Source organism: Urocitellus parryii, chromosome 11 (assembly GCF_045843805.1).
Source record: "Urocitellus parryii isolate mUroPar1 chromosome 11, mUroPar1.hap1, whole genome shotgun sequence".
NCBI lineage: Eukaryota > Metazoa > Chordata > Mammalia > Rodentia > Sciuridae > Urocitellus > Urocitellus parryii.
In genome coordinates this window covers 106,157,984-106,184,435 of record NC_135541.1, presented here as the reverse complement: position 1 = coordinate 106,184,435, position 26,452 = coordinate 106,157,984, and the positions used below count along the sequence as shown (strand labels likewise).

General features: G+C 35.7%; 2 protein-coding genes and 1 non-coding gene across 6 annotated transcripts in view; 2 read left to right on the top strand and 1 right to left on the bottom strand.

Moving 5' to 3' along the window:
• The window catches only part of Rsbn1 (round spermatid basic protein 1), a 47,555-nt gene extending 42,501 nt beyond the window's left edge, over positions 1-5,054 (top strand). Inside the window, exons 6-7 of one of the 2 annotated variants that reach the window (XM_026394151.2) lie at positions 764-872; positions 1,494-5,054. In XM_026394151.2, coding sequence (XP_026249936.2) covers positions 764-872; positions 1,494-1,970 — 586 coding nt within the window. In that variant the 3' untranslated portion in view covers positions 1,971-5,054. The remainder of the gene's footprint in view (positions 1-763; positions 873-1,493) is intronic. The other variant, XM_026394152.2, reaches the window with a different exon arrangement.
• A 3,173-nt stretch (positions 5,055-8,227) lies between these two features.
• The window catches only part of Phtf1 (putative homeodomain transcription factor 1), a 36,574-nt gene continuing 18,349 nt past the window's right edge, over positions 8,228-26,452 (top strand). Inside the window, exons 1-6 of one of the 3 annotated variants that reach the window (XM_026394191.2) lie at positions 8,649-8,735; positions 9,006-9,080; positions 9,940-9,996; positions 21,928-21,997; positions 22,601-22,759; positions 25,457-25,613. In XM_026394191.2, coding sequence (XP_026249976.1) covers positions 9,036-9,080; positions 9,940-9,996; positions 21,928-21,997; positions 22,601-22,759; positions 25,457-25,613 — 488 coding nt within the window. In that variant the 5' untranslated portion in view covers positions 8,649-8,735; positions 9,006-9,035. Of the gene's footprint in view, positions 8,736-9,005; positions 9,081-9,939; positions 9,997-21,927; positions 21,998-22,600; positions 22,760-25,456; positions 25,614-26,452 lie in introns of all 3 variants that reach the window. The other 2 variants (XM_026394192.2, XM_026394190.2) reach the window with 2 other exon arrangements.
• Positions 17,197-17,268, bottom strand: Trnaa-agc (transfer RNA alanine (anticodon AGC)). Its single transcript has one exon. It is a non-coding gene; the product is annotated as a tRNA-Ala (tRNA).

Sequence of the window (26,452 nt, the reverse complement as noted above, 5' to 3'; positions counted from 1 at the left end):
TTTCTTATAATGTCCTCAAGGTTCATCCATGTTGTAGCAAGTATTGGAATCTCCTTCCTTTTTAAGACTGAGTACAGTCTACCCCACCCCCCTCCACACACACATTTTGTTAATTGATTAATAGATTCTTGGACTGCTTCCATCTTTTGGCTATTTGATTCTGGATGTGGGTGTACTAATCTCTCTTTCAATTTCAATTCTTTTGGGTATATACCCAGAAGTAGAGTTCTTGGATCATATGGTAATTCTATTTTTAATGTTTTGAGGAGCTGCCAAACTGGTTTTCATACTGGCTACACTATTTTACATTCAGATGGAACCCAATCTTAACAAATTCAGGACAGAGAAATGCAAACTAGTAAGAGAATTGCAAATTTATCTCATTTAGAATATTCTTTCCAGACATTTAAAAAATTTTATAACAACTAATGTGATTTATTTTTTAGTTGTAGATGGACACAATACTTATTATTTATCTATTTATTTTTATGTAGTGCTCAGGATTGAATCCAGTGCCTCACACATGCGAGGCAAGTACTCTGCCACTGAGCCACAATCCCAGCCTCTTAACATGATTTAAAAAATAATAATAATTTTTTTAGTTTGTTTTTATTTTTGAAAATTGATCTCAAGAAGCAAGAAGTTGTTGTACCCTGTATTTCTTTGCTAGTAGTAGCAGTTCCAGGAACTGGGAGACTAAAATTTGTCATGGCTTTTCGTTGTGGATGCTTATCCCTAAAACATTAATTTTTGTTAATAATAGGAGTGACCAACCTCGCATAACCAAAGATGTGATTTGTTTTCACGCTGAGGATTTTACTGATGTTGTACAGAGACTTCAGTTAGACCTCCATGAACCTCCAGTTTCCCAGGTAATAACCCTTGCTTTTTATTATTCTTTGTGTGAGATATTGAAAATAAGTATCCATACCCATTTTGAGTTTTGCCTTATAACTGGATACATAGGATAGTGAATTTAATTTTTCTTGGGGCTAGGGGAGGCATTAGAGACATCATTAAAACAATTTCCCAAGCAAAATGCTTGAGATCCTTTTAATCTTTGGGATGCCAGGTGGATCTGGAATGGTCAGAGGATCCAGGGTGCTCAGTTCTGGCCATGAGTTGTCTCACATGTTAACCTTATTGCACTGTGGGCCCTCAGCAAAAAGATTGAAAGAAACTAAAGGAGGAGATAAAATTTTGCCTTTATGTGAAGCAAAGAATACTGATATTTAGCTACAGTTTCAAGTATTTTTTTAAATGATTCCATATAAGCCATCTCACTTTAACCTGCTCTTTGTTACTAGAGAGGTAGTAAAATGAGAGGGAAAATGTTTCCCAATAAAACATTTTAGAAAGTTAGTCTCATTTAGTATTGCTTAAATTGTTGTTTATAACACATTTTATCACTGTTTTCCTATGCCAATTATAATGCTCTATTTGAAATATGTTACATATTTTAAAGTCTTATGTAACTTTTTGCCTTTCTTTAGTGTGTGCAGTGGGTGGATGAAGCTAAACTAAACCAAATGAGACGGGAAGGCATTCGTTATGCTAGAATTCAGCTATGCGACAATGATATCTACTTCATCCCTAGAAATGTTATTCATCAGTTCAAAACAGTGTCAGCAGTGTGCAGCTTAGCCTGGCATATAAGGCTTAAACAGTACCACCCTGTTGTGGAAGCCACTCAAAACACAGAAAGCAATTCTAACATGGATTGTGGTTTAACTGGAAAGCGAGAATTAGAAGTTGACTCCCAGTGTGTGAGGATAAAAACTGAATCTGAGGACACATGCTCAGAGATGCAGCTTTTGACAACTGCTTCATCGTCCTTCCCATCTTCATCAGAACTTCACCATCTACAGCAAGATCAGAAGACTCAGCCTATTCCAGTTTTAAAGGTGGAAAGTAGACTAGACTCTAACCAGCAACACAATCTGCAGGAACATTCAGGCACTCCTGTGTGACATGTACATATTCAAACACATTTTTTAACTTTTTTAAATTTTGATGTGAAGTTATAGTTTTATAACTGGCTTAAGTTAAGTTTTATTGGAGAAATCTTGCCTATAATTCTATAAAGAGAAATGACATTCCACAAATGTCAAGCATATCTTTTTTACACAGATTATGCAAAGAGTTGTATCTTATCCCGTTAGTACAGTATGTAATAGTGGGTCTGCTGCTACTTTCTGTTTTAAGGTGTGAGGTAACAATTCAATCTCTTCTTCAAATCAAAATGAGAATTCTCTGGAATAACAGATTTAGTTCCTAAATTATTACTTCCCTTAATTTTATCTTGCCTTGCCTCTTGCCATGTTTGCTGTTTCTATGATAGAAATCGGATTTATTGTTTAGTACTGTGTCTTTATGGCACATATTCAATTTCTTCAGTAAAAATGGCATGGGTTGCAGGAGAATTCCTGCATCTGGTACATGGGCAAGTAAGTTATTTTGTTCCAACCACAAAGAACAAGTAGTGTCTAAGGAAAATTCAGTGGCTCTCTGGTTTCTTAACAAAAGAGAAAGCACAGCACTTTCTGATCCAAACTGTCTTTTTTTGTATCTGTTATTTAAAGCCCAGTGGATATTTCAATTAAAAAAAAAATCTAAAGATAAATAGTCCTTGGTCATTCATTATCCATGGTTCATTAATCTCTTCTAGAATATATGGTAACTATGGAAGATATTTTGGGTAAACAAAATAATGTTGATATGATATTCTCTTATTTCACTTCCTAGCATCCTCACATTTCTTGTAGTTACTTTTGTTTCCTAAACTGATCACAAATATCAAAGTTAGAGAATGATATCAATTTTTCTGATGAGGCTGCCATATTTTGAGCATCAAACTTAGGAAAAAATATTCTTGTGACTTGGCATCACATCTCTTCATGCTGAATATCTATTTTTGAGACACTTTATAGTTTTAACTGGTGAATGAATAACTGGGTTTATTTACACTTACCTCTATGTTGCTATTTTCTAATAAAGAATATGGCACTAGACTTCATCCTAGAGTTTGAGGTAGCCTAAATTTAGCTTAGTGCCTGAGTATTTAATTGTTTTCTTTTTTCAAACAGGCACAATTCATATAGCTAGTGTGGTCTTAACTTTCTATTTTAGAATGTTAATGTGATACACATTATACTTTCTCTTAGTTAGTAATACAGTAGGCCTTGTTTTTATTGAAGAGTATTCCCCACACCTAAGACCAGATTCTTGTATCTACCTGGTTACAGTGCAATTTGAAGTTTTTTTTTTTTTTTTCTGGATGGTGAAATTTGAAATATTTACATTAATATAGGCAAAAAAAAAGATGCTGCTTTATTATGTCTGTCACCATGAAAACTTAGCTGCATCTTTTGAAATATCGGATATGAATTTTCTCTAAAATATTCTGAAATAGGTTAAATCTTATATAAATATTACTTTGTGCAATATTGTTGTGTAGTTAAATGCATATTAGCAAAGTATAGAGGTCACTGTGTAAACAGATAGAAAAGTAACCATCAGCAAATACTACAGTGATTAGTTAGAATCTGTATTATTCCTTATATATATGTATATGTATGTATTCTCTGTTACAAAGGATGAAGACAAATAGGGAAACATTTCAATGTAAACCATTTATGAATTGGAAGTGATGTTGGTTTTTAGTTATCTTTGTAAATAAGGTAATTAGAATGATATGAAAGGTAATGTGATTATTGCAGGGGTGTTTTTAAATCCTGTGTATAAATTCTAGGGTAAATTCTAGTTTATCAAGACTAGTTTTTAAGGGACCTTTGAGGGTGTTTTTGTTATTTTGGGGGGAAGGGGGTTAATCACAAAGTGTGTGGATTTGGGTTATTTCTTATTTTTATTTTTCTGTCCAGAAGAATTTCATAGAGCTTTACCAGGCTGTGCAAAAGTAAAATTCTTCTCAGGCAACATTTGCTTTTTAAAATAATCATGAAGAGCAAGGTTGTTAAAGCAAAAAGTTTTTATTTTTGTTTCTCTTGTCTTCCAAGATCCGATTTCCCCATTTCCCACTTGCCATCCAGCAGATGCCATCTGTCATCTAAGCTGGTCATTACTAATAAACAAGGAGACTGTCTCCTGACAGCCAGCACTGTGTGTAATCACTCAGGAACCAGCGGATCTGCAAAGACCTACAATCAAAAGCAAATCCCCGTTTTCCTTTTATAAAATGTTCTACCCTCACCTCCAATATAAACACATTAAAGAATATAAAAAATGTTTAAAAATCATGTACTAATAAATTCATTGTATGTTAGAATTGCAATAGAATGGAGAGAAACATTTAGCTAGTAATGTATCTGGAAACTGAATGTCCTATGTGAGTATTAGATTTTGATAGCATGCTTTAAAGACTGATGAATATAAAAGCAGAAGTTTTAAGTTTCTTACTGCTTTCAAAACTGTATCCTAGTTTAGTGATACAAATGATTGCAATTTTCTGAATCATTAAATTATTTGGTTTGGTGGAGTGAGGCATGAAGCAATCTGGCGTCTTCTGATTTGTAAAGTAGTGATGGCAGTGAAGTTGTAATTGAAATTTAAGCTGAGCTTCCTTTTTGGTATATTATCCTTTGTGCCAACTCTTGAGATTACTTGCAGAATGTGGCTATACATTTTAGTACTTTGTGGAGCAGAGGGATATTTTGAAAATGTGCTTATAGAAAGACCTAATAAATGAATATTCCTAACAGTGAATAGAATGATTTTATGGTATCTATTAAAAAGGATAAAAGTCTTCCCCTTGCCCCAGAAATCATTCTATAATTACCAAGATATGCTAGGAGTATGATTATGATTTTAAGTGTTATCCCAAATTCATAAAGCAATAATAATAAAAACCTATGTATTAGTTCCCTCCTCCAAAGTTTTAACTCTTTAAAAAAATATATCCCTAGGCTTAATTGTACTTTTAATTTGCTTATTTAGTACTTAAAATTTGTTTAACTGTCCATCATTTTCCATTATTTTGGAAAGTGCCCTGTCCCCACAGAGACAGTTGGACTATTGGTTGACTAATATTACAAGCTCTTGTAGGGGGAAAATAGGGAGCTTATTAAATGAAATTCTTTACTAAACTTTAGAAAAGATATCTTGCATCATCAGTCTTAATAGGCATAAAGGTTATAAAGACTGGAGAAACTTTTGCTTATTGCCTTTCCCTGTATAAATATTATTGTCTAGACTGAAAGATAATATAGAAAACAAGACTCCAAAATCCATGGAAATATATTCTTAGTGAATATATTCTTGATCATTAATATAATCCTATTATATTTTCATCTCTATTTGCCATTAAAATTTATTTGCATTTATACTTTTAGGATAATTGAGTTTATGTCTTCAATAAGTCTGTTTCGTCATTACTACAGGTTTTTTTAAAAAGAACCTTTTGGTAGGTAGCACATGCCAGAGGTTCACATTTGTGCTAAGTTTTATGGTTTTAAAACAGGTTGTAGCTGTATTTATTGGTCATGCGAGTAGAGGAAATGCACAGTACATGTTTTTCTTAAGTGCATAAAGGACTTGTCCTCATCTGAAAGTTTTTTGCTTTAAAAGCAAGTATCTCTCCATAAATATTATGCCCTTCCATTTTCTTCATAAATTTTTTAAGATCCACTTGTGCATGTAGTTGAGACCACTGTCTCTTAAAATATAGCACTTTTCAATTCTCTCTAAAGAAATACTTATGTACTACTTCTATCACATGTTGTAAATTTTCATGTAATAGTGTTTCTGTGACTAAACTCCATTTTGATTGGCAGCTAAGACTTTTTTTCCTGTGGCTTTAATTTATCTAAGAGGTCTTTGCATATAGATGAAATGTATAATTTGCCTGGCGGACTATTTGCGTTGTGTGGCCTTAGTTTGTTTATTGACATTAACAAGTGTTTTAAAAGGTTTTTAATGAATAGTCTTAAATCTAAATTTGTGTGAATAATAACCCTTTTAACAGTGCTTTTTTGTAGCTGTCTTAAGTGTGTTAAATTGTTAAGCTATTTCTTTGTAAAATAGGACAATGGAATGCATAGTTTTTTTTTTCCTGTAAAGTATTTTTTTAATAAACAAAGTCTGATTTGTCCTTTACTTACGTTTCACCACAAAATGAACAGCACATGTGAATTCTAGATACCTGGACCATGTATTTATAGTACTGACACCCTTCCCCCTTACCCACCCCAATCCCGCGCATTACACACACTAGCTCTATTCTGTAGTATTATTCATATTTTTTTAAAGGAAATCTTGGACTTTTTTCCCCCCCAAAAGGTCATAAATATTAGGAGAAACCCATCTATATTGAGATGAAGAAAAATTATGCTTGTGATGTGGCAGGACTCTTTTGCTTGAATTGGTTTATATATATTTATTATTTTTTGGTACTGGGGATTGAACTCGGGAGCACTACCACTGCCACATCCCCAGCCCTATTTCGTATTTTATTTAGAGAGAGCGTCTCACTGAGCTGCTTAGTGCCTCGCCATTGCTGAGGCTGGCTTTGAACTCAATCCTCCTGCTTCAGCCTCCTAAACCTCTGGGATTACAGGTGTGGGCCACTGTGCCCGGCTGGTTATGTATACTTATGAGAAGACAATCTTAGATTTCTATTTGTAGATATTCTTGAAAATGCCTGAAGACAGTGCATAGACTTTTCAGATGAGCTGTGTAACACGAAATGGGTTTTTTTTTTCCCCCATCGATGTTTGTCTGAACTTCTCTTTAATTGTAGTCCTAAGCACTGATAGCTATTGGTTCTGATTAGGAAAGGAAATTGAGGGGAATGTTTTTGGAGTAACTATTGTGGGCCAGGCACTTTACATGAAGTTATCTCATTTAATTCTCACAGATTTTAGTAGAAAGTTAATTAACTCTGTAATTACAGATGAGAAAACAGGCTTGTTAGGTTGAATAAATTGCCTAAAATAACACAGTTCAGATCAAGGATTCGAGTGCAGCTCTGGGTTCAAATCCCATGCCTTATGCAGCTCTGCAGCCTTTTAAAGCATTGAAAAGTTTCTAACAGGGTTACCGAAAAAATGGTTTGCTACTTGATTGTTTCCTAATTCCATTTACCTGATTCAGTTTCTCCACTCCCCCAAAGAACTCTTGTGTATGCTAAACAATGAAGTAAACTATTATTGCTATTAATGTTATTTAGGTCTTAAAAACAAATATGAATCTTTATTATCTTTTTTAGTTAAGCCTTTTGCCTTGAAACTATACAGAACTGTTAACACTCAACTCTAAGGAAGGGAAAAGCTGACAAGGGGCAAAAGCAGTAGGAAACCATCACCAATGCGCTGGTGAAATAATTAAAAAAGATTAATCCTGTGGGAGTTTATTCCTTAGTAAAATGGAGATAACTTTCATTTTTACACCTATTGAACAGACCATAAGAACATCTACACAATGTTTAATACAGTACCTCTTAGGCTTTCTCCAGTGTTAGCTTTACCTCCCTCAAATGCTCTGTGCTGCAAATAGGCAAAGAACAGAGCTTCAAAAAGAGAATGGCCCTTAAGGGTTAGCTATTAATGGCAGGTGGGGAAAATAGATGGGGAAGAGGAGGAAAGCTGCTTGAAACCCTACCAGCATATCTACATACTTAAGGATGCAATCGTTCTTCTTTCTGTGACCTTTATCAAACTGCTTGAATTTTTAACCTGCCGCCACCTTCCCTAATTCTGGAAAAAGCCTTCAGCAGATTCCTAAGCCTGTCTCTTCCCTAATCCTTGAGCACCAGAAAACAGCAGTTGAGGGGCTGCAGAGGAAGACAATCACCGAGCGGAAGCCTGTCGGGCTCTGCGTCCCAGGGCAGCGTACATTCACAAACATTCGTTCATTGAACAAATGTGCAAGGCTTGTGTCAGGCCGCAGTCTGACCTCGCGGAGACCGCAGCCCACTGGCGAAAGCCGATATAAGCCATGAAACAAACGTAAGTACTACAAATACACGAACTGGAAACCTAGAACATGGGAACCGACTTCCCACAGACCCATGGGTGGGAAAGTCGTTTTTGAGGAAATGACTTTTAAGTTGCGACTTGAAGGTCTTGGCCAAGGATCGCAGCGTGAATCCGCAGTCCCTCCGTCCCGCCTCTGGACCGAGGCTCTGCAGGGAGGCCGGGCGCCGGGGGCGGAGCCACCGCGGCAGCAGTAGCCGGAAAGCGGAAGCCCAGGCCAGCGGCGCTGTGCTCTGCAGAGCTGTTCTCGCCCCGCTTTCCGCAGGCTGAGTCACCGCCCCGCCGGGCCGGCCCGGCCCAGAGGGGACGCGCGCCGTCGCCGCCTCCTCCTGCCGCTCCTCCTCCAGGGCCCTGGGCCTTTGCACCTGTCTTTTCCAGCCCGGCACCAAAGCTTTTGCCGTTGCTGTAGTGACTGGCGGCCTAGCGAAGGCCCTTCCTTTTTTATCCCCTTCATTTTCCAGCTCATTTTTTGCTTATTTTATGGCCCGTCCGGCGACCTCCTAGGTCGGGCTTGGGGGTGCAGTGTCTGTGTCAACAGACTGCCCTCCTCTGGGCGCAGGGCGGCCGGCTGCCTCCGAGGCTGGGGCGGCCGCCGCGGTCTCCATGGTAACGGCCCCGCCGGCGTCTCGGCCTCGTGGGGAAGATGCGGCCTGCCGGGCCCGCCGCCTCGCCCCCGGCCTCACGGCCCGGCCGGGGCCACTGAGGAGGAAGGTCCCGGCCGCCGGCCAGCCGGGCAGCGAGCACCAGGTGAGAGCCCGACGCCGGGGGTCGGGGACGGGTCAACTGCGGCGATCTCCCTTCCCTCCTTCCCCTGCCTCCGCCGCCGTGGACACCCTGGCGCAAAGTATTGCAGAGGATCCTGCGCGGGTTTGTTGTTTGGGTTCCTCTCCGCTGGCAAAGAGCCAGAGGAGAGACTGCGGTTTATTGGAGAGACTGAGAAGTAGTTTCAAGTCTACCCAAACTGGGAGAGTAACCTTCACCCAAGGGACTCACCGACTGGGTTTCCTTCATTTTCAGTGAAATCCCACTCTCTGGCTGGAGACACAGATGGCCTCAAATGAGAGAGATGCTATATCGTGGTATCAAAAGAAGGTAATATCAGTCATTTTAATTTGTGAAGCATACTTCCTGCAGGAAGCTCCCCACAAAGAATATCATGGTACTTTCCCTGGAGTTTGGTAATGCCGGGTATTCTTACACGGCATCTCAACACAAAGGGGAAAAATTGATGTACAAGGTCATGATAAAACCAGTTCCAAGTCTCGGGATAAGAGTTTCAAGGCACCATCTTTCTCCAGGCTGCACACACAAGCCACAGCAATACTTTGAAAGTTTGCTTATGATTAACCTTTTTTTTTTTTTTAATTTTAATTGTTTTCCTTTTTTAAACGACAGGAATGAAGCCTGTATCTGTAGGGCTCATATCGGTACTATTGTCTTATTGAGCTGTCCCTTATCTTTTATTCCTCTCTGGTATTCCTACTGATGTTTTCCTTAAGAATTGGAAATGTCTTTGAAGATAATATCTAATTTGAAATATTTTGGTTATTGCTTTTTAACTAACGTTTAGATGCAGCTGTTAAAAATTTTTGAAGGGAGTAATCCTTAAAAGCATTAATTTAGCCAGGCACTTGGCAGCATGTCTCTGATCCCAGCAACTCTGGAGCTTGAAGCAGGAGAATCCCAAGTTCGAGGTCAGCCTTGGCAATTTAGTGAGACCCTGCTCAAAATAAAATTTAAAAACAGGCTGGAGGTGTAGCTCAGTGGTAGAGTGCCTCTGGGTTCAGTCCCTGGTACCACACATACACAAAAATATTAATTTATTCTAATTCTAAAATTCATAAACATTTTCCAAACATCATAATGATACTTAATAGATTCATAACTTTTGAGGCTTGACTTTAAATACAAGGATTGCCTGCATCATTTATAAGCCTGCTCCTTATTTCAGATTGGAGCATATGATCAGCAGATATGGGAAAAGTCAATCGAACAGACTCAGATTAAGGTAAATTGATTTCTTTGATTCTAGCTTTATTTTACTGCATTAATGTGAAAAGTGGATATTTTTTACTTTTAAAAAAATTTGCACTTATCCACCAAGTATGGTATTCTTTAAGTTTATAAGAAAAACAATGGAGCACGCCTAATGATAAAATGACTGTTGACATGTGACCTCAGTAGCAAATCTCCCATATAAATGGGACTATGGTTACTCAGCTCTGGTCAGTTTTTAATACATGGCAATTCAGGTCCAGTATTGCCAGAGTGTCAGATTTTTCAAGAGAAGCTGAAAATGTGTATTTTTACACAAGAAGGTGGTGGTTCTCTTCCTTCTCCTCCTCTTCCTCCTCCTCTTTTTCTTCTCTGTCTTCTTCATCATCACTGTGCAAGCCAATAAAATCCCTTTTTGGCCTGAATCCAGCCTGTGGGGACCCATTTTTTTGATCACCGGTTTAGAGTATGGCATTTAAGTTTTTCAGATTCTTAAACTTTTTTGTACACTATTCTTAGAACTGAGCAGATAGATTCTTATGTTGTTTTGTGCTAATGAAGAAAAACTGATGCCAGTTTATTACTTTTTAAAAGGGGAGAGAAGGGCTTAAATAATCTAATACATCAAAGTAATTTAATATACCAAAGTCAGTTTTGTCGGGCTAATGACGAATATTGATGCTGGTGCAAATTAGTCATCAAATTGTTGCTTGGTAGCCAGATGGAATTGGACAGTCTAAATGGGGGAAAGCTAGTTCTCCAAAGAATGTATCTCTCTACTGACATTAGTACTTAAATCTACATATTCAGGGTCTTGCTTCCAGATTCTTGTTTTTGGATTGTGTTTTAAAAGGTTTGTTGTAGACCCTTTATTAACACTTCTTAAAAAAAACGGGGGTGGGGTGTGGCTCAGAGGTAGAGCACTTGCCTAGCATGTGTGAGGCACTGGGTTCCATCCTTAATGCCACATAAAATAAAAATAAAGATATTGTGTCCACCTACAACTAAAAAATAAATATTTTAAAACAATGGATGGATATGACTTAATAGTATACTAGGACTTTTAAAGCTCTTTGGTGAAGTGCATTTATCCAACACTTAAGTGCATTTCTTCATATAAGCCAATCAACTAGAAAACTGAACTACATGGTACCCGTCCGTGGCTAACTTCATAGTTTTGTAGAGGCCTTGATTATATTAATGGGAGATAGATTTATGATTGATAAAAACATAAATTTTATTTTATAACTCTGTAAGTCTTATTCTATGATTTTGTGAGGCTACATAGTAACAATAAATACAATGTAATGGGAAGAGCTTAGAACTGAGTGTTAGATTTTGTTTTGTGACCTTTAGCTTTGTGATCTTGAATAATTAACAGTAGTTTGTATGGATTTTGGGTTCTTATCCTTAAAAGGGTTTTACTTCTTGCTATGGAGTAAGGAACCTCTTTTCCCTACCCAATTTTGATTTTCTCATTTGATACATATCTTCCTTTTGTTAACCTGTCTGTGTTCATAGTCCTCAAAGGCAGGAATTATGTCTGTATCCCTCACTTAGAAATCTTGATTCATACTAGGAACTTAGTGTCTATTTCAGTATTTAATTGATTTCCATCCATTGTGCATATTTTCATTCATTGTTTTCCCATAGGGTAATCTAACATCTCCTTAATGTATACTTTTTAATCTAGCAGCAGTGGAAAGAATGAAATTAAAGCCAAAATAAAATTTTACTGAGCTAATTAATATGCACACATATACCAGTTGCTAAGAATATAGTGAAAAAGATATATGGGGTTCTTGCCTTCCTGGGTTTCACGATCTAGTGGTGGTAGGGAAAAAAGCCAAGATACTTTTAAAGTGTGTTTAGTTAGGTCTTAGGAAAAAATTGACCAAATTATAGACTATTTAATGTAATTTAAAGATATGTTCATACAGCTGGGCATAGTGGCGCATGCCTGTAATCCCAGCAGCTTGGGAGGCTGAGATAGGAGGATCACAAGTTTAAAGCCAGCCTCAGCAAAAGCAAGGCACTAAGCAACTCAGTGAGATCCTGTCTCTAAGTAAAATACAAAATAGGGCTGGGGATTTGACTCAGTAGTCAAGTGCCCCCGAGTTCAATGCCCGGTACCATTTTATGTGTCAGCAGAATCTATGTCTACATAATGGTGAACAACAATGCTCATTTTTTCTTTTCATGCAATTTGTGGTAAAGTGGGAGAGAGAGAGAGAAAGCAATAAAATTCTGGCAAATCAAATACAAAAACACATCAAAAAGATTGTGTACCACAATCAAGTGGGATTCATTCCATGGATGCAACGTTGGTTCAACATAGGGAAATCAATAAATGTAATTCACCACATCAATAGACTTAAAGATAATAATCATGATCATCTCAATGGACGCAGGAAAAGCATTTGACAAAATTTAGCACCCCTTTATGTTCAAAACACTAGAAAAACTGGGGATAACAGGAACATATCTCAACATCATAAAGGCTATCTATGCTAAGCCCCAGGCCAACATCATTCTAAATGGAGAAAAATTGAAGGGATTCCCTCTAAAAACTGGAACAAGCCAGGGATGCCCTCTTTCACCACTCCTATTTAACATAGTTTTTGAAACACTGGCCAGAGCAATTAGACAGATAAAAGAAATTAAAGGGATACTCATAAGAAAAGAAGAACTCAAATTGGCACTATTTGCTGATGATGATTCTATACTTAGAAGACCCTAAAAGTTTCACCAGAAAACTTCTAGAACTAGTAAATGAATTCAGCAAAGAAGCAGGATATAAAATCAACACCCATAAATCAAAGGCATTTCTGTAAATCAGTGATAAATCCTCAGAAATGTAAATGAGGAAAACTACCCCATTTATAATAACCTTAAAAAAATACTTGGGAATCAACTTATCGAAAGAGGTGACAGATCTATATAATGAAAATTACAGAACCCTAAAGAAAGAAGTCAAAGAAAACCTTAACAGATTGAAAGATCTACCTTGCTCTTGGATAGGCAGAATTAATATTATCAAAATGACCATACTTCCAAAAGCACTATACAGATTTAATGCAATTCCAATCAAAATTCCAATGACATTCCTCATAGAAATATATTTATATAATTTCATAATTAGAAAATCCTAAGGCATCTACCAAAAAATTACGAATTCATGAGTTTGGCAAAGTCTTAAGAAACAAGGTCAGTATATGGAAATCAGTTACTAGCAGTAAGTAATAAAAAAAATGCAATTAAGAAAACAATCCCACTCACAATAGCTTCAACGAGAATAAAAATACTTAGGAATAAGCTTGACATAGAAAGTGAGGATGTGTACCCTGAAAATAAAACAGTGTCAGAGAAACTGAAGATCATCCAAATAAATAGAGTAACATTTCATTTTCATGATCTAAAAGACTGAATACTATTAAAATGGCTAGTCTCTCCCATTATATCTATATGTGCAATATAATCCCTTCAAAATTCTGGCTGTATTTTTTATTTTTGGTAGAAATTGATAAGCTAGTATGGAATGCAAAGGATATAAACATTTTTTTTAAATGTTACAGAGTTGAATGATTTACATTATGTAATCTCAAAATTTATTATAAAACTGTAGTGATCAAGATAGAAGGTATTGGGGGATTCCACCTCTTAGGTCCCCTTCTTCCTCCAGGAGAAGTCTTTTCTGCTGTCCTTTAATAAACTTCTAATTTCTACTCTGAAAAAAAAAAAAAGATAGAAGGTATTGGTATAAATAATAGATTGATGGAACAGAATAGAAAATCTAGAAATAAATCCCTGCTTTTTGGAGAATTTGACTTTTGACAAAGATGCCAAAGCAGTTCAGTGAAGGAAAAAGAAATTTTTCAATAAATGGTGCTAGAACAATTGAAAACCAACAATATAAAAATGAACTTTGATTCTTACCTTATACCATATACAAAAATTATTTAAAAAGGATTATAGATTTAAGTGTAAGGACTAAAACTGTAGATTTTCTAGAAGAAAACTTTGTCACCTTGGTATAGGCAAGAGATTTCTTAGAAACACATCAATAAAAGAAAAAAATTGATAAAATGGATTTCATCAAACTTGAAAACTTTTTTTTTTTTTTTCAAAATGTATTATTAAAAAAAATGAAAGACAGGGCTGGGATTGTGGCTCAGTTGTAGAGTGCTCGCCTAGCACGGGACAGACCCAGGTTTGATCCTCAACACTATATAAAAATAAAGGTATTGTGTTGTGTCCATCTACACCTAAAAAATAAAGATTAAAAAAAAAATGAAAGACAGTACAGGCACAGTGGCATACACTTGTAGTCTCAGCTATTCAGGAGGCTGAGAAGCAGATCGATTACTCAAACCCAGGAGTTCAAGATCAGCATACGCAACACAGTCAGACCCTGTCAAACAAAACAAAACAAAACAAAAGCTACAGTCAAATCCTGCACATATTGGAGTGTCTGTATCCAGAATATATGAAGAACTTAGTACCCTAGTTTAAAAATAGGCAAAACATTTGAACTGACATTTTTACTAAAGTAAGTAAATAAATAACTGATGGTCACATGAAAAGATGTTCTACATTATTAAAGAAGTTATTAAGGAAGTACAAATTAAAACCACAATGAAATGTAACTATACTCCTGTTAGAATAGCTAAAATTCAAAAGATCGACCATACCAAGTGTTGACAAGGACATGGAGAAACTAGGACTCTTGTATACTGCTGGTTTTCATGGAAAATGGAAAATAGTTTGACAATTAAATATATACTTCCTATATTACCTAGCGTTTTCACCCAGGTACCAAAGTAAAAACAAACACATGCAAGTGCTCATAGAACTATTCATAATAGCTGAAAAATTGAAAAAATCCAGATGCTGATCAACCAATTAATGGATAAATTGTTATGTCCATAAAATGGAATATATTTCAGCAATAAAACCTATGAATATATGCTACAAAGTGAGAGAACCTCAAATATATTATGCCAAGTGAAAGAAGGACCCAGACACAAAAGACAACTTGCTATTTGTGTTTGTATGAAATTTTTAGAAATACGTAAGGATATACGACAGATCAATGGTAGCTTGTTAATGGCAGGTAGGAACAGGAATTTACTGCCAACGGCTGCTGTGATTTGGATATGGTTTGAGTGTTATCCAGAGTTTCATGTTGAAATTTCATCCCCAATATGAGGTATTAAGAGGGTGGAAATGTAGTCTGACTGTGGTGCTTAAAGGGGGGCTTTTCAGATTAGGTAAAGCCATAAGAAAGGAGCTGCCGTGAGTGATTCCTGGTGGCTTTATAAGAAGAGGGAGAGAGACCAGATGAGACATGTATACATCCATGTTTTCCTTGTCTCTTGCCGTGGAAAATCCTGTGCTTCCTCAGGGCAGCCAACAAGAAGGCCATCATCCCCAGATATGGCCCTAGACCTTACAATTCCAGAACTGTGAGCCAAAATAATATTATGTAAATTATACCCCAATAAAACTATTAAAATCACACCAGTACCAAGGAAAAAATCATAATGTAGTACACAAGTTTATGCAAACAATAAAAATTATCTTCTAAAATTTGAGAATATATTAAAATCCAAAGTCTGTTGTTTGTTAAAATGAGCAAAACATTCTAATCTTTTTGAAGTTTTTTTTTTACTGTGTTTTCTAATATTAGAACAAAACCACTGTTTGAAAGTGAGTTGATTTTATCCTTAGAAACTAAAAAAGGCTAGTCAAGCTCAAAGGCTATTTTAGCTATATTATTTATAATGTTTTGTTTCTTAAGCTGGATGCTGGATATATGACAAATGAGCCTCCTCATTAAAGATGACAGTTTGAATATGTGCATTAAACAACATTTGATCTCTTCCTGAAACCCCTCTAAAATTACAACAACAACAACAAAAAAAAGATATCAGTTCACAGGGGGCTGAGAGTGGAAGAAAAGACTACATTAAATGAGAGCTATTGGTGTAATTTTGAAAGATGAACAGTGAAGAAAGTAAAAGTCTTTAAGTATCTGTAGTAAAGAAGTTTGGTAAGAAACTACTATAACCCCTGTGTTTAAATTCTGAAAGATGCGAATTAGTTGTCTCGGGTAAATCTGTAGGAGAGAGGCAGAGCTGAAACTAGGATTATCTGAGTACATATGTAGGGGCAATAGATCTACCTCCAGATTTATTTCCTAATCCCACATAGCCACATAGTTCCCCTGAGAGGGAGGAGTAGCCAGAGGGCAGAAGAAAAGGTGGACATGATAAAGGCATGATATATACATGTATGTAAATATTGCAGAGAGACTGATTAGTTTGTACAGTTAATATATGTTAATAACAAATAAGAGTGAGGAACTTGCAAAATAGTTTGGTATCACCACCATAATATTAGAACAATGTATTTTCTAATTGTGTCAGTAAGACAATATAGACAATACACTTAAAGATGGCAAGTACAAGACAGCATTCTAATTTCAGATGTTTTTATTGCATCTTAGAAATACTTTGAGAAATAAATGAAAATAGAAGGTAGAGATTTTTTAAAGTTTTTTTTTTCTTATCTTCAATAGTAACAAATGGATAGCATCTGAAACTGAAGAAAACACTGTAAATATTTTATTTAGAAATAAAGAAACAAATAGCCAGGAAATGGGAATCAAGGGTGAGGAAGGTTGAGGCCAGAGTTATTTTTTATTATTATCCTTGTAATGAGTATTGCTGTAATAAAAATAAAGATTAGTTTTAAAAAGTACCCCTTGAAAACATATTAAATGAAGTTACCTGAGTAATAGCAGGTGTGTGTGTGTGTGTGTGTGTGTGTGTGTGTGTGTGTGTGTGTGTCCATCCATATATTTCTGTGATTTGGATATGGTTTGAGTGTCATCCAGAGTTTCATGTTGAAATTTCCACACGACATAGGTAGATATAGAGATATGAATGTATAGGTTTATTGACTCTACCAATACCCTTTATACCAGTGGCAAAAGCAGATCTAATTATCATTTAGGCATGAGCTTTCATGTCAGATAGACTTAACTGTGTGATACTAATTTTTTAAATTACATGCACTCTGCCTATATGTGCAGTACCTTCCTATGGGAGAATTCTCCCCAGCCCCACTCCTGTTCCTTGTCTTACTTTTCATATTCAGTGAATGGCTTTAGAGGTTTTTTTTTTTGTTGTTGTTGTTGTTTTGTTTTTGGTGGTGGTGCTGGGGATCAAACCCAGGACTTAATGCATGCTAGGCAAGTGCTCTACCACTGAGCCACATCACCAATCCAAACTTTAGAGTTTCCCTGTGGCTTCATATTCATACTAATCACATATTTTCAGTTACTCATTTTTCTAGTTTTTACTAGCTAAATATCTTTTGATTGTAAGTGCTTTTCCCAGTTCATGCTTCTAATTGGCTGCTCTGACCTAGTGTCTGTTCTCCTCTAGTTGACAAACTACTACCTCTGGGCAAATGTAGCTGGAACCCTCTTGGTATGCTTGCTCTGAATCCACACTCCTAGCTCAGCTGTGATCTTCATATTGTGACTTCTGGTTCTTTCTAGTTTGCTTCCTTCACCCATTCCTTGTTCCCTTTTTGTTTCTGCTCTGTGCTTTAGGCCTCCTGAACTTTCTTAAGTTTTTGCCACCATTTCTCTTACTTCTGGGTCCTCTCATATGCTTTTCTTGATTTCCCCTTTTTGCTATGTCCCATAACCAACTTGAAAAGTCTTGCACATCTATCCTTCAGTTCTTTCTTTAGATATTACTTGCCTTTAGAGGTCTTTGACTTCTTGAATGTGAGAAGGTACCCTCTATGCTCCTTCCTGTGTTGCTGCAATTGCCTTGTGCTTGTTTTGTTGTTCATCATCTGCCCTAGGTCAGGGGTGAATTCTCTTTTTTATGTCAGACAGTATAGTAGTTTGATTCTTTTAATGGCAATAAAATGAAATTTTCAGCCCACTAGGAAATAGGTATTATAGGGTTTCACTTGTCTTTAATTCCCTGTTAAATACAAAGTCAAAATATTGTTACAATAACTTCAGTGTTTTTTTCTCTCTGCTTAAAAGAAGGAACTTCATTCTGGTACTGAGCTCGTGATGATATTGCATAGTTATGTTGGGGCTTAATAACAAGTGACAGCTGAGTATGGCCTCTAATTGGGGTCCTCAGAGAAGTTCCAGGCTGCACTTAGGCAGCTAGTATAGCAGTATCCAGAATTTTGCCTTGGGCTTCTAGGATAAAGGTTGTGGCCCATAAGGAAATCCACTCACAGCTCTCCAGATGTTATTCCTATTAAATTTTCAAAGTCAAGCTGTCTTGTTTGATCTTAAACAAAACCTCTTTCTTTATTGATTAGGGATGCATTTTTACCATAGAGTGAAAGCAGGATAATGTCATGGTTAAGAACACATCCTTTGGAATGTAGATGCCTGGGTTGGAATCTCTGTGCCTTGGTTTTTCATCTATAAGGTGAGGATAACATAGGTGTATATCTCACAGGACAGCTGCAAGGATGAAATGGCTTAAAGAAACTAATATAAATATTTGTAAAGTGCTTTAAATAGTTCCTGGTTCTTGCTTCTTCCAATTATATGTATTACACAATGTGTAGGATACAGCAAGGAATCTAAAAGAAAAGCATGCCGTATATTTCTCTCTGTTGAACATATACAAAAGTATATGAGTTTCATCTCTTTAGGGAAGAAAAAATGGTAGGGGAGATTCAGGGCATTTTCCTAAGAAACCCTCATAGATTTGGCTTTATTATCTGTTTTCCTTTCTATACTGTGCCTTCTTTGAAGATAGAGCCATGTTTTGAGTTACTTATTATTTTATGTTTAATAAGTAGAGAAGCTGGCATAAAAAAGAAGCATGTTGATTATTTGTCGACTATTTTTGTTGCTAAGGGAAGTTTGCATACTTTGGTATTTACCTCTAGTAAATGTTAATCCTAATTCTATAATGTTATAAGTAAAAAGTGTAAAAAGTGAAGAAAATAGAAAAAATATTTTGGCTCTAAAGTGAAAAGCACTTGAAGCTCCTTTATTTAGAATGCTGTATTCCACCACATAATTGTTTCCACCACATTAACGTATATTTGAGTATCCTATGCATCCTACTTTTGCACTGAAGACAGTTTAGTGATGAATGATTTAAAAAAATTTTTCATTTCTCTTTTTAAGAAAATTGTTCTTTTTAGACATATATGACAGTAGAGTGAATGTTGACATATACACACATGGAGTTTAACTTATTCTAATTAGGATCCCATTCTGTGGTTGTACAGGATGTGGAGTTACACTGCTCGTGTATTCATATATGAGCATAGGAAAGTTCTGTCTGATTCATTCTACTATCTTTCCTATTCCCATCCTTATTCCCTTCCCTTCATTCCTCTTTGTCTAATCCAATGAACTTCTGTTCTCCCCCCAGCCTTATTGTGTTTTAGCATCTGCATATCAGAGATATCAGGAATTGACTTATTTTACTTAGCATGATAGTCTCCAGTTCCTTCCATTTACTGGCAAATGACATAATTTCATTCTTCTTTATGGCTGAATAATATTCCATCGTGTGTGTGTGTGTGTGTGTATGTGTGTGCGTGTATCACATTTTCTTTATTCATCTGTTGAAGGGCACCTAGGTTGGTTCTCTAGCTCAGCTATTGTGAATTGAGCTACTGTAAACATTGATGTGGCTGTGTCACTGGAGTATGCTGATTTTAAGTCCTTTGGATATAAATACCAAGGAGTAGAATAACTGGATCATTCCAAGTGCTCCAGGTGTTCTGAGGAATCTCCATACTGCTTTCCAGAGTGGGTGTACCAATTTGCAGTCTCACCAGCAATATATGAGTGTATCTCTTCCCCCACATTCTTGCCAACATTTATTGTTACTGTATTCTTGATAATTGCCACTGATGAATGATTTTAAAGTAATACTGTCATAGTTTTTTAAACAAAGTTTCACTATAATGGGCACACCTCACCTTTTGGTTAAAAAAATTCATAAAATCTACAAGGATTATGTGGTGAATGTGGTGGGGCTGATGCAAATGTACACAAGGTTTATGTCTACTAGTGTACAATACAGCAGTTTTTTTTTTACTTTTTACTTTTAATTTCTGATTTTGAGTATAGTATAATTGTTATTCCAATGAAAAAGTACTCTTATATAAGTAGACATGCTTCTTCAAAGGGTTTTTTCCCTCAAGATGTCTTATTTTCAAAATTCAACTTCTTAGATTTTATGTACAATTTAGGGTTTTGGGATATTTTTCTGAATAATCTATAGCATATGGTTGAGTTGACTAGAAACAGGGTTCACTTGAGAGAAATTACATTTATTAAACATCTAAAAATCAATACCAACTCAATGTCTTACAATGGATAAATAGGAAATTACTGTAAGCTTTAATTTTTACATTAATTTTCAACTTTACATTAAGTTTTAATATTAGATTAAATAGCTAATTTTAAAACATGATTAAGAATTAGCATGCACAAGTTCTGATTGAGCATGAAATTAAAATTCATATTTTAAGAGTTTAATTTATTAGTAGTAATAAAGCAAAACTGTTAGACAAACAGGAGTTTGAAACAGTAACAAAAGATAATATCATACATTTACCCTCAACTCATAATATATATGGCAAGGTCATTATGACTTTCAAATTCTGAGTTTTTCTGTAAAAACATGCTAATGAATTGAGTTAATGCCACAGTTTTGAAGCAATAATTGTCAACTTAAGAAACATTAGAAATTGGGAATGTAACAAGTATACTGCAGAGATTCTGCAGCGCATTTATCTTTTAAGAGAAATGAATATAGAATCTACTAATACAGTTCAACTTATTTAATTTGAAATGGTAGGAGACTGAGGCTGTGAAAAATGTTCTTTAAAAAATTCATAACTGGAGGGTAGGATTAATTCATTTTCAGACATGCCAGGACTCAAAAATTATCTTCTGTGACTGTTTTCTCAGGAAGCTACTGAAGGATGTCTTCTAAGAAGACACGGGAGCTGGGTGTGGTGGAGCATACCTGTAATCCCAGCTACTTGGGGACTGAGGCAGCAGTGTAGCAAGATTGAGGCCCTCCTGGATAACTTAGCAAGACTCTGAAAAGTAAAAAGGGTTAGGGATGTGGCTCAGTGGTAGAGAGCTTGCCTATAATGCGTAAGACCCTGGGTTTGATCCCCAGCTCTTGGGCGGGGTTGCGGGAATGAGATATGGGGAACGTGTGGTTCACCACAGAGAGAGTTGAAGGGAACTCTCAGGATGAGAGTGAGAAGACCTGGGATTGTAGCTGAGCAGCAGGCTCAGGGAGCAACTAACTAGTCTAATTGGAACAGGAAGATAGAAGGCTTTGGGAAGGGTGTTATGAGGAATTGTTTAAAAATAAATTCTAGCATTTATTCAAATTTGGATAATTTTCTATCATTTATTTAAATTTAGATAATGACAAATATTTTGACTGATCTTATAGAGCAAATGGAAGAATATAAAATATAGCTTGTGGGGAATGTATTTAACTGTGATCATACAATTAATACTGATTACATAAATCATATGTTGTAAGGATATACGTTTTGGGGGTACAAATTAGGATGTGGAGATTAGTGGTCTAAGAGCTTTAGTCTCACATACTATATTAAGTCAGTAGATGATTTCTAAAAGCTTGTATATTATTTGATACGACTAAAAACTAAAACATTAATGATGAGTTTCTTAAAGGAACATTAGGATTACACAACAGCAAGTCAACAAGTTCAACCCTCTTTCAACTTTATGAAAACATGTAATTTACATAAAATGTCTATAGTAAAAGCTGTCAGATATAGAGAAAAAGAAAAAAGAAACATAAGTTTATCTTTTGTACTTAAAAGGACTCCTTTTTCTTTGTTTATTTCTGTTTTTTTTTTTTTTTTTAAATCTTAGGGCTTCAAAAACAAACCAAAAAAGATGGGTCACATAAAGCCAGACTTGATTGATGTTGACTTAATTAGAGGTAAGTTTGTTTCTTGTGCATGTTGTTATGTTGTTTCATAGTGGAACTATGGATTAGTTTTAGATACCTTTTCTATTTGATGGTATACTTCAATTTCTAAGTAAAATTCTTTACTTATTTTGTGGACTTTAATCTTTGGTTACCCTTTGCCTTAGAACTGGGTGGTTATGTAAATTACATGTTTTCATAAAGTTGAAAGAGGGTTGAACTTGTTGACTTGCTGTTGTGTAATTAAGAAAAACATATTATTTAACATTCAAGTGACCTGGATTATTTTGAGATCCTGTCCTAGAGACTGAGGTAAGAAGTTATTACATGTAATGACCATCAAGTTTTTTTGAACTGAACATATTATGTGCTGAGTTGTGTTCTCACCCGTTTTTGTTTTTTTTAAATATATTTTTTTAGTTGTTGATAGAACTTTATTTTTTATTTATTTACATGTGGTGCTGAGAATCAAACCTAGTGCCTCACAAATGCTAGGCAAGTGCTCTACCACTGAGCCAGCACCCCAGCCCGCTCTCACCAGTTTTTGATGTGGTGCTACAATAGGCCAAAAGTCTAGTGTATATAAATATTTCTTGTTTTATTGTATGTTTAAAGGCTCAACATTTGCCAAAGCCAAACCCGAAATTCCATGGACATCTCTAACTCGGAAGGGGCTTGTTCGAGTTGTATTTTTCCCATTGTTCAGCAATTGGTGGATTCAGGTCACGTCCTTAAGAATCTTCGTTTGGCTGCTACTGCTTTACCTCATGCAAGGTAATTGGAAGAGCTGGAATAAACTATGACAGTTTCTTTTTTGCTGCTTTTGCTGTGATGGAAGGAAGACCTTTCATTATTCTTACCATTACCCTTTCATTTGATGGTTGAAAGTACAAAGAAATGAAGGGACTTACCTATTTTGGGCATCATCTTAAAATTTGCTCTGAGAGAACAAACATATGATTATTTTTTTATTTAAATTTTTTTTTCAGTTGTAGATGGATATAACACCTTTACTTTATTTATTTTTATGTGGTACCAAGGATTGAACCCACTGTTCTCTCTTCAGTGTATACATTGCATTCCAGGGATATTTTCAGAAAGTGGGCTCTTTGGACTGTGGTTACATGACTTATAATAAAGGGAAGGTTGGGTGACATGAAGGAATTATGGGTGCTTATATTTTCTTTTGTCTTTCCAGTTAAAAAAACACTAAGTTATAGAGGGAAAAATATATGTGAATTTTAAATCTATAAGTTTGACATTGTTGTTCAACAGTTTCTTTTTTTAAATATTTTTAGTTGTAGATGGACACAGTAACTTTATTTTTTTATGTGGTGGTAAGGAGTGAACTCAGTGCCTCACACATGTTAGGCAAGCGCTATAACTCTGAGCCACAACCCCTGCCCTTAGAGTTTCTTTAATAAAGGAAATGTTCTGTCTCTGTGCTACCCAGTACAGCGGCTGCTTAACCACATGTGGATACGAGTACTCAACATGTAGTGTCAATAAAGAATTGGATTTTGATTTTATTTGCTTTTAATGATCTTTTTAATGGTTGCATAATATCCTACTATATGGACATACCATCATTTAATAGTACTGTTTACTGTTTGTATTGCAGTCTATTAACATTTACTAGGAACACCTTTTTATAGCTACTTATTATTATAATACCATAATTTACATAACTTTTCTGCCTTAGTATGTTCAGCCTGCTACAACAAAGATATGATGGCCTAGGTAGCTTTTAAACAACACAAATTTATTTCTGATAGCTTTAAGGCTGGGAAGTCCAAGATCAAGACATTGGAAGATTCTGCCTTCCACAAAACGGCAGAATACAATTATAGCTCATCGAAGTTCTTTGCTACTCTATAACAAGGATTGTTTCCTTCATTTTCCAATAACATGTTATTTCTTGTTTCCATCCAATACCTCACTGGAATGGCCTGTATCCCACATTGTACCAACATTCTCTTCATGGTCACTTAGGTATTCTCCGAGAAAGTCAAGGCTTTTTCTATTATTTTCCTCTTTCCCTTCTGATCCTTCCAAATTCTTTTATGGAGATAAAGGCTTTTCTGTAGACTGTTTAAAAATCTTTCTGGAGATCAAGGCTTTTCATTAGACTGTTTCTTAAGACTCTTTGAACCTCTAACCATTCATAACTCAGTTCTAAAGTTGCTTCATGTTTTCAGGTATTTATTATAGTAGCCTCTGACCCCATTTTTCCATACCAATTTCTGTCTTAGACTATTTTGGTTGTTTTAACAAAAATACCCTGGACTGGGTTGCATGTAAACAATAGAAATTTGTTTCTCGAAGTTCTGGAGACTAGAAAGTCCAAGATCAAGTCCCCATCAGAATTCATGTTGGTGAAGACGTGCTTGTATGCAGTCTTCTCACCACACGGCTTATAAGTTCTTACCGGAGCACTAATTTCATTAGTGATAGAGTCCTCTTGGCAAGCTCTTCTTTTGCTGTATTTTCAAATTTACTTTGATAATAATGGTATCTCAATCAATCATTCAACAAATACTTAGTGCCTACTGTGTGCCAGGTACTAATCCAGGCCAGTCAGTGAACACAGTCACTTTTTAAAAGTGAATTTATGTCCACATTCACAAGTCAGCAAAGTCTATAGTTGATTGTTCTGATGACATCATTGTATGTTGGGCTAGTGGGTTTGATCCCTAATACTGGGACGGATAGGAGGAAAAGAAAAGAAAAAAGCATTCTTTTGGAAACTCAGCCTTAATCAAAAGTATTGACTCCACTATGTATCCATCTGTGTATCCCATAAGAATTACTATTATGATAAAGTCTGAAAGAACTTGTCTATAAAATTGTAAATAGACTTTTTAGAGAGAGTTTTTTTTTATGTTTTCCCATTTCTTTCATTATTTATTTCTTTGAACATTTCATATATATATGCAAAGAGGCAATATAATATGGTAGTTAAGATGGTAGATTCTGGAGCCCAAATGCCTGGGTTCAAATCCCGGCTTGGCTTATTGCTTTCTTTGTAACCTTGGGCCTTGGAATATATTTTAGAGCAGAACAGCACTGCAAAATTCGTGTTTTATGGAGCCTTCAGTTCTGTGGTGGAAACTCTTTTGGAATATATAGATGATTGTGCTGCCAGAAAGGCAAATACTTTCAATATGTTATTCTTCATTTATTTGGCAACTGATGGCTTCGTATTTTCACCAAGCTAATATTTAGCAGGTGGATGGTATTCCAGGAAGTTATTTACTTTTGAATTCTCTTTAAAATGATAGATTGTAAAAATAGTTTGTATAGATACTAGCATTCATTTTACTTATTTTTGGTATCAGGAATTGAATCCAAGAGTTGATCCCCAGCACTTTTAAAAAAATTTTTTATTTTCAGACAGGGTCTTGCTAAGTTGCTTAGTATTCATTTTAAAAATGAACTCTTAATGTTTTACATTTTAAAACATCTTTCCAGTTATAGGGATTGTGTTGTATCTTATGATGCCTATTGTGAACGTAAGTGAAGTTCTTGGACCCTTGTGCCTTATGCTACTCATGGGAACTGTCCACTGTCAAATTGTATCGACTCAGATAACAAGACCATCTGGAAATAATGGAAATCGGAGGAGAAGGTACGATGAGAAATTACCCTGTAGTTATGTATTTTCTGGGAGAGGTATTGTAGAGAGTTATAAAATTTTGATTAAATTAATTTAAAAATTTTTTCCCTCTTCTCTATATATTTTGCACCAATTTTTGACTTTTTAAAAATGAATGCTGGGGCTGGGGGTGTGGCTCAAGCGGTAGCGCGCTCGCCTGGCATGCGTGCGGCCCGGGTTCGATCCTCAGCACCACATACAAACAAACATGTTGTGTCCACCGAAAAATAAATAAATAAATATATTTAAAAAAAAAAAAAAATGCTTATTCACTTTTCTCCTGATGGTTAAGAAATCTTATTAATTTTTAATCTCATGTGGGATTTTTATCATTTACTACAGTTGTTTAAAAGGAAAATTCCTAACTGTATTATTCCTTATTAAAGTTTATTTTAAATAATGGTTTTGAGAAAGCATTCTGGGGCTAGAGTTGTAGCTCAGTGGCAGAGTGCTTGTCTAACATGCATGAGGCCCTGGATAAATTCCCAGTGTTGTGGGGTGGGGGGAGGCATTTTCTTTGAAATTTGGCTTTAATCAGAATTTGTTGAAAATTTACTATCAACAAGGATGTCGGTACATTAGATTGGTGCTACCAAATTTTTTACTTTTTTTTCAAAAGTGCATAACAGTTGATTTCAAGTGGTCTAAACTTTTAATTAAAATTGATTTGAATCTTTTACACATTCTTGTCAAGTTTTTATTATGTGATATATGCAGGGAACTGCTTAAGTTTTCTTAAGTATATTCAGGATATCTCTAGGTTTTTGCTTCCCTGAGAAATTACTAAATAAGATTTTTCTTCTTATTATTTA